Source organism: Tachysurus fulvidraco, chromosome 24 (genome assembly GCF_022655615.1).
Source record: "Tachysurus fulvidraco isolate hzauxx_2018 chromosome 24, HZAU_PFXX_2.0, whole genome shotgun sequence".
NCBI classification, from domain to species: domain Eukaryota; kingdom Metazoa; phylum Chordata; class Actinopteri; order Siluriformes; family Bagridae; genus Tachysurus; species Tachysurus fulvidraco.
Window position 1 is genome coordinate 7,941,772 of NC_062541.1, and position 9,036 is coordinate 7,950,807.

At 38.0% G+C, this 9,036-nt stretch overlaps 1 protein-coding gene across 7 annotated transcripts; it reads left to right on the forward strand.

Annotated features, from left to right (window-relative positions):
* The first annotated feature begins 1,550 nt into the window (after positions 1-1,550).
* zbtb8b (zinc finger and BTB domain containing 8B) lies at positions 1,551-8,602 on the forward strand. 7 transcript variants are annotated; one of them, XM_047808078.1, is made up of 6 exons: positions 1,551-1,688; positions 2,754-2,844; positions 2,932-3,046; positions 3,846-4,935; positions 5,012-5,214; positions 5,864-8,602. In XM_047808078.1, exons 4-6 carry the CDS (start codon positions 3,870-3,872, stop codon positions 6,164-6,166), a joined length of 1,572 nt encoding a protein of 523 aa, XP_047664034.1. In that variant the 5' UTR covers positions 1,551-1,688; positions 2,754-2,844; positions 2,932-3,046; positions 3,846-3,869; the 3' UTR covers positions 6,167-8,602. The 7 variants fall into 7 exon arrangements, with proteins under 7 accessions (XP_047664034.1, XP_047664035.1, XP_047664036.1 ...); XM_047808080.1 differs by having other exon boundaries at positions 1,553-1,688; positions 2,757-2,844; XM_047808079.1 differs by lacking the exon at positions 2,932-3,046.
* The last annotated feature ends 434 nt before the right edge of the window (positions 8,603-9,036 follow it).

Here is a 9,036-nt window from a genome sequence, read left to right on the forward strand (position 1 = left end):
ATACAGCAGTCACTTGCTTTAAATGGCCACTACATTACAGAAAAATGGACAGACAAACAAACATAGATAGATAGATAGATAGATAGATAGATAGATAGATAGATAGATAGATAGATAGATAGATAGATAGATAGATAGATAGATAGATAGACGGACGTGATGTCTTTCGAAAATATTACATGCTTGGATATTATAAATATAACATCATGCAAATTATCATGCTGTTTCAGTTAACATGCAAATTAGAACTTCTATTCACTTGGTAAACTGGTTGCAGTTCTCTTGATCCTCCTACAGGAATGCTGAAAAGCTGTTGTGTGAGAATGGGGATTACCTTGTGAAAACCTGATGTGTCAAACTTGAAATTCAATGCTTTTGTTTTACTCCCACTGGCTTATTGTGTGACCAATAGCCACATCAGAGTCAGGATTTGACATATGCAGCCTTGACTTTACTATCTAGGGGACACCGCTCTGGTTTATTCTGGTTTACATACAGAGATTATGAGCATGAATAAGCTTTATGAGGTGTCATAAATTACATTTTCAAAAGAGGTTGTAGGGCAGTCTCTGTCCGCTTGCCTGCTCTGTGGTTTAGAAAGGCCACCATGAAGCCTTTTGTGCTTTGTGGCTTCACCATGGGAAAATTCTTTAAACAAATGTCACCCTGCGACCCCTCTGTGTAAAAACACTTCTGAGAGCTGTGGATTGTGCAGCACGGGCGTGCTGCGGCCCGCAGGAACGTTATGTTTCCTTTATCTCAGTCCACATGTTAAAAAAAAACAGCTATTTTCAGTCTGGAAGGAAGCAAACAACCGTCTGTTTCATAGAAACAATCATCTCACAGCAAACAAGGTGGAGAGATTGAGTGGATCGACACTCTGGCTGGAATGCAGTGTGGGTAAGTCAAGAATAGAACGATTTTGTCTTCTCACATTTAAAAAAACAAACATTTGTCTACCCTTTGAACACAATTCAATGGATGAATCACTACACTGCCGTTTGAATATTAGAATCTCTTTGAGATGAGACACAGAACATTTAAAGGATTTTGCACCCCCTTCTGGTGGTGGAAGAAAATAATAATAATAATAATAATAATAATAATAATAATAATAATAATAATAATAATATATAACTTTATTATATATATATATATATATATATATATATATATATATATATATATATTTGTGTATGTGTGTGTGTGTGTGTGTGTGTGTGTGTGTGTGTGTGTGTGTGTGTGTGTGTGTGTGTGTGTATACAATATAGTAAATACGAAGAGAAGGTTCAACATTACATTTAAATAATTTTTTAATTAAAGATTTTACATTATAAACATTATAATCTGTACATTAACATTATATACATTAACTGATGTGACCATTAATATATACAGACAGTATATAGATACTGATAGAAAGAGAACAGTGAGCAGTTTAAGAGTTTTAATTTGACGTCAAAATCATAAATATTTTAGCATTAGAAAAAACAGAAATCTCCTCTGTCTCTGGCCCCGCCCCCAAATAACATTCCGCCTTTTCATTGGCTCACGTGTATATCGTCAATCGTCTTGTATGACTACATAGATACCGGAAGTTGCTAAATGTTAGCAATAAAACAGGATTGTAACTTATTTCAAAGTAAATAGCAAATTCGCCGGGAATATAGAGATTTTATTTTGCCGAGGTAAGGGCTTTACGGAATACGTGCTGGAATACACCCAATTTGATGCTTTTGTCAGTGGAAAGAGTAGAATAAACGTCTTAATGGCTAGTGTGCTAGCATGTATAGCGTAGACTCCATGTTTAAAAAGATAGTTGTGAATTGGCTGGTGTACTGCTACATAGCTACCAAGCTACATAGCTACCAAGCTACATAGCTACCAAGCTACATAGCTACCAAGCTACATAGCTACCAAGCTACATAGCTACCAAGCTACATGGCGCTACATAGCTTCCAAGCTACATAGCTTCCAAGCTACATAGCTTCCAAGCTACATAGCTTCCAAGCTACATAGCTTCCAAGCTACATAGCTACCAAGCTACATGGCGCTACATAGCTACCAAGCTAAATAGCTAAAATAATCATCTCTCTGTCTGACTAGGGTTCCTTTAAATATTATATATTTCATCTTGCACACGACCGCATGTGGCATATGAGTTATTATATACTTTAGTTACTGGAAGAAAGTCTATTGTTATACGATACTAATGTTTAAAGAGAAAACAGCAAAAAAAAAAAAAAAAAAAAAAGCCAAGTGAAGCTGGGTGAATAGAAATAGACACCCAAGTCCACCTAATAAATCATCAGAAGTGAATCGGAAATATTGAGTAATGTGCCAGGGAATAGAAAATAAGTTAATTTTAGTAGTAATGTTAAAGGTGTTAATTACGTATATTACTTAAATAATGTACAACCTGTTCCAAAGTTATTTAGAACTGAATCATATATTCATTCATGAATGAATTGCCATTTCAGTGCAGGTCACAATGTACACACACACATTCACACATCAGAATAGGGTTTATTGGCCAAGTGTGTTGACACACACAAGGCATTTGGTTCCAGCTGTTTGTGACTCTCAAAATTACAGACATAAATAACTTTATAATATACAAGATAATACAGATGTGATACAATAGACATTGTGAGTATTACATATGAATATAGAATATATGACTGATCAGTTATGTACATAAAGTGTGGGAAGTGCAAATAACAATATTGTGCAATATTATGCTTTTTGTACAGCAGTAGTGTGTGTAACATACACGGATGATGTGATGACTGACAGTCCTGATAATGCAGTACTTATAGATATGAAGCTGGGAATATAATTATGGTGAGTTGTTAATCAGGGTGATTGTCTTGCAGTTTTAGTAAGCAAAGTTCACAATGTCTGACATTCACACATTTGTCACGTCTACAGGCAATTTAGTGTCATTAGACCACCTAAATGCATGTTTTGGGGGAAATGGGTAGAAACCAGTGCAAACCCACATGGAAACAGGAAGAGCATGTGAAACTGCACACGGTAAAAAGAGGTCAGAATCTGTTAACATGGCATCTTTACAACATTTCTGCCCTGTCGTATAGTATGCAAGTTTTCACCATTTCTTCACCATGTCACTGTATAGGGACCGCCACAGGACTATCAGTTGTCTGATATTATTGCAGAAATCCAAATGTAGGTTTAGGAGACCACAGTGGCAAGCAAAAACTATCCCATCAAGGCAAGATGAAGAAGAAACCTGTAGATTAACCAGACTCAAAAAGGAACTAATCCTTTTTGGAGCAACACCCGGTAGTGGGATTGTTAATGATTAGTCTTTACAGTTACACCATAGTCCAACAGAACTTTTTTGAGTATTCTCAGAGGGGCACAGGCACAATAGTATTTGGCAGATATCCTATTCAGTACGACTGACAGATTTGCAGTTTTGTGCAAAAATTCTAAGAAATCCAGTGTTAACATGAGTGTAACAGGCATGACATTTTTTGCGTTTAATGGCATGTTTTACTTGCATTTCCCTGATTATAGTGCATTCAAGCCAAGCTGTTCTTTAGAAATTTAGAAATTCTTACTGCTGGTTAGGGACGGTCTATTAAGTGCACCTTATTGCTAGGTGTACCTCATAAAATGGATAATGAAAGTTACAGTGTAAGCAGGATCAGCTCTGTGTACATATATAGTAATGGTGGTCACATCACATTACCTTGACTATAGTACTTCCCCATGTCATTCTTCCTCTTTTTCTAGTCATCTTTTTTCTTATTTGGCTTTGCCTTTGCCTAAATTTTTATGTCTCACATATTTTCGCCTATTTGTTTCCTTCTGTTTAGCACAGAAACACAGCTCAGGCCTGAATGTGCAGGGACAAGATGGAGGTTCCCTCGTATCACTCCAAGCTGTTATGTGAGCTGAATGAACAGCGTAAGAGGGATTTCTTCTGTGACTGCAGCGTCATCGTGGAGGGCCGTGTGTTCAAGGCGCACAGAAACATCCTGTTTGCCAGCAGCGGATATTTCCGGGCTCTGCTTGTGCATTATTTGCAGGATAGCAGCCACAGGCACAGCACAGCTTCTCTGGACATTGTCACAGCAGATGCCTTTTCACTTATACTGGAGTTTCTGTACTCTGGTCGTCTCGACCTGCGCACTGACAATGTGATTGAGATCATGTCCGCTGCCAGCTACCTGCAGATGACTGATGTGGTGAACTTTTGCAAAGGCTACATCAAATCATCATTGGAGATCTGTAACAGAGAGAAGGAGAAGCAGAAAGAAATGGGCAGAGAGAGAGAAGGACCTGCTGATAGCGGGACGCCTGCATCAGTCTCAAGTGTTCCTGCAGCGTCCACTTCTCAAGCAGATAGAGGAACCCCACAGAGTATGGAGATGCCCACGTCTGTTGAGGCGTCCTCCGATATTCCCTCCACACCAGCTGCTACCAGCAGCAAAGACTCAGAGAGCGAGAGCTCACAGGGAGGCTTCTCAAGCCAGCCAGCCACCAATGGTGCTGTTAAGAGCAACCCAGCGCAAGACGTAATCAACCCATCATCTTCAGGGATGCTTATCGTGCCAGTGCACACCAAGATTAAATTTGACCCTGATGAAGAAGGTGAGTGTTCACTTGAAGCCAAGGACATGGACCTGTACGAAAACCCGAACAACAGTGAAGACAGAACTCTCAGCTCAAGTCCTGCAACAAGCAGCGAGCCAACATCACTGCCTCCGTACCCCAATTATCAGATGAAGCAGTATGTAGATGTGCTGCTACGTGGAGGAACCAGCTCTCATCGTGAAGAGCTAGTTTCTCACTTTGGCCACGGTATGGGAAGCAGTAATATGATGGGTAGAGTTGATGAAGGACTAGGTCATGGAGGATCCTGCAGTATGGAGATCCAAAATGACTGGTATGTGGAGGATGCAGGTGAGAAATCGACTTTTGCTTTTCTTGTTTCTTTTTTTGTTTGTATTTGCTCACGTTTTGTTTGTTTGTTTTTTAGTTAAATTCCAAGGGCTTAATCATAAAATGACAGTTTTCTACTCAGGGAGGCTGCATAAGTGTCCGTTCTGCCCGTATACAACCAAACAGAAGGGTATTCTGAAGAGGCACATCCGCTGTCACACGGGGGAGAGGCCGTACCCGTGTGAGATCTGCGGAAAGCGTTTCACTCGACAGGAGCATCTGCGCACACACGCTGTTACTGTAAGTCCAAGATCAGGTTTGACAAGTTCAGGTGGCTGGCCCAAATCTTTCTGGCATATCTAGTATAAGCGATTTTCTCACACTATAAAAACATTACTAGTCATGTTTTTAAAAAAAAACAAAAACGCTGGATTGGATTGTGGTGATATTGTTGATGTGCATGTGTGTTTTGGTGAACCTTATGACTACACCACCAGGGAATTAATGCCTCCAAATGCCTCCAAAAGGGCCTCTCAGCTCAAGTCCTGCACCTAGCAGCATCATGTAAGTGATGGAGACTCTGAGAAGGACTAAATCAATGGCTTGTGAAACTTGGCCTTGAGGCAGTCCGAAGACTCACTGTAGAGTTTGTCACAGCTTGGGAATGTCTGAGGTTCCACTAGGAGCTGGAATCTGTGGCAAAGTGAAGTCTGGAGGGACTTTCTCAGCCTGTTGCCGCCATGACCCTGACACACACACACACGCATATAATTTATTTTGGAGTGAAAATCTTTATATTTATGTAAATAAGGAGTATGTTTTTCTAGTTGTTATTCCAACATGTCTGACAAGTATCATCAATTACCTTGAAACAAAATCTGCTTGTCCTGGGTTAGAACTCCTGTGTGCACCCCTGATTACTAATCTTGCCTTTGTATATATCTGACAGGTCCATCGTGCGACCTGGCCCATCGTGTGTAAGGGCTGCCGGCGTGTCTTCTCTGGGGCCGTATCTCAGGGTCTGAAGCGCTTCGGCCTTTGTGATAATTGTACTTGCGTCACTACAACTAACGAGGACTCTCCTTCCATGAACCTGAGCAGTCAGTCTGTGGGTGGGGAACAGGCCACGACAGACTCTGATTGGCCCATCTTCATGGTGGATGGGGATGAGGAGCCCAGTGCAGGCGCTGGGGAAGTAGATGATAAGAAGGACCTTCATAGGCAGCTTGCAGAGGGAGGAAGTCTCCTGTAGACTTTGAAAAACATACTGAGGTTTCTGATGGCTTCTTCTTTCATTCACTATACTAAAGGTTTAGTAAACAGACCAAGAGGTCAAGTCTTGGCAAGACGGACGTTACAGAGAACCTGCTGGTACACACTACAGCAGTAAGCGTATCAACAGATCCTGATTTTCATTGTTCTGGGGAAACATCTTGTTTGGCCTAATGCCAATTAGTGAGACTACTTAAAGTTAGAACTGATCTGTAATCATGTTTACGGGTATGCAGTCTTTAAGAACCAAACTTCCACACCTTGTCTGGAATCGATTATAAATGGTTAATACGATTTAGTAATTATCAAATGACAACTTTGGTACATCAGTAAGTATATGAATTTTGATAATGCCATTAACATGGACATCTTAAATCTGCACATATTTAGAGATTGTCTAGAGTGATCATACATATGTACGCCCAATCCTAAGAGAATCTTAATTACTATAACACTAGACAAGTTCTATGGATATTTCTACCTATATGTAGGTTTCTGAGACTGAAATTCTGACTAGCTGGAGAGATACAGCATCATAAATTTCATTATAACAAAAAGCATTTCATAAAAATTGTGTTTGGGCCCCAGGGGTCCTTAAAGCATAGCTAGGAGGTCAACAACTTTTGTTTTATTTTATTACACCTCACCATGGTCAAAGTTATCGAGCCTATAAATAATGCTGAATGGAATCTAATGATAATTGTGATAAAAAATATTCTATTGGTGGACATAAAAACATCTTTAAATAGTGTAAATCATTACTGTACACATTAAAACAATGTGGCAAGTCATTCATTCATCATTCATTCATTAATATTGATAAAATCTATCTGTGCTGAGGTGATTATTATTATTTTTTAAGACCGGTATCCTTGACTATAAAATGTTTTTTGTGAACAAAACATTTCTCTTTGAAAACGGAAATGTGAGATTATTAAATTTGGCTAAATCATCAGGCAAGTGTTCAATATTTTTCTCATTTAAATTGTTTATCTTGCTTATGGGGTTTAAAGAATCATGAAAAAATGCTCAATTTATAAATCACAATTGTTTATCATAATTATTTAGATAATTTAAGTAGAAAATTTTGCACTTTATCAGTTAAACAGAAAACTGTCTTTATCCATATTGCTTTAAATATTTCTTTTAATTGTATACATCTTTTAATCAACATAAAACATAATCCTGGTAATATTAATATAACTTTGTTTTTTGTTTTTTTAAAGTACTATTAAACTGAAAGAAATTTAACAAGGTACCAGAGTTTGTAATCATGGCTGTCTCAGATCTGCCCTGCTTTTGTCTAGTGCTCTTTAGATTTGTGCGTGAATGAAATCGCTGCGTTTGAAACGAGGCTTGCAAAATCTGTCTGAACGGGTTGTGGCTGACCGTTAAATCACACACCACACTCAGTCTTTAGTCTAATGACTTGTACAGCCCTATTCTGCTGGATGTTTCTACAGTGCAAATTGTGATGAGTGTTTCAGTCATTAAGAGTTTTGTGCAGCATTTACAGCAGCCTTCAATGACATTTGGGACCAGAACTGTTACTGCGTCAATCATAAAACCCACAAGTCTCACTGAAAGGAGAACTGTTATTTATGGGTCAATGTTAAAGCAGGGAAGCAACGTATGACCAAAGTGCAAATGTTTTCTCACTTTTAATTTTTATTTATGTTTGTATGTAACTTTTGCTCACCTGTGAACACAAAAGGTTGCAGCTTTATATTAAATAAAATGCAATGAAAATAAATGCTGTATTACTGTAATACTGATCTTCAGTGTATTCACATGAATTCATTGTACTCTGTTCAGTTCAGGATCAGATCCTTTCAGTACAATCTTTGTCAATATATTTGTATTTTTATGTATGTATTTAAATTAATACATGAAATATGTAAATATGGACGTCTAACGCTGTGTAAGACTAAAACTCCTAACTCAGGACTTCCTTTTTCTGTGTAGGAAAATCCAGACAGAAAATGTCCCTTAACTCTGACTTCCTAAAATGTCAGGCAGGTTTCCAGAACCTCAAATTCAGCATGTGATGTCAACATTTGTGCTTATATCAGCAGTAAACACTACTTATTTATGGTGTATACACTATTATTCTTTTTATTTATTTATTTGTTTATTTTTTAGATCAATCACCATACAGACATTTACATGTCAAACCTAGAACATTGACTACAGTCTGTTGTTCTGAGTAGGTAAATATACCTCACTGTTTACACTTAGCTGGAAATATTGTTGCTAACAAAAGATCCATTTCATCAACCTTTCTGTACATTCATTGTGCATTGTTTCTTCATTTTGTTGGTCGAACACACGAAGATGTAAAATGCTGTGATTCTGCGTCACAAGTTCCCACTTCTGAATGTAGTCGAGTGCAGAATAAAGCAACGTTTTAATGTTATGCAAACTTGTCATTGGTGTTCCGTTTAGCCCCAATAATGCCCCCCCCCCCCCCCCAAAAAAAAATATCTAAGAAAATCTAATTCTAATTGAGAATTAGATCTAATTGAATCTAAGAAAACATGCATTGAGACATTCAAAAGCGTGTTAAGCCATGTCCAAATGAGATTATGATCTCCAGGACATTCGAACAGTGTCACTTCCAGTTGTTGAATGTGTCATTTGATAAAGTGTTCAATCAACAAATCTAAAATTGACATTGACAAGAATTCTTAAAGGATTAGATGTTAAATAGATTCTCAGTAATGCAAAAACAAAAAAACCCAATATATTATTTTAATAATTATTTAAATGTAGAGAAGAAAGTACTTTATTAATCTCAAATAATCTTCAATATAAAATTTGGGGAAATTATTGGGCAGGGACAGGCAAAAA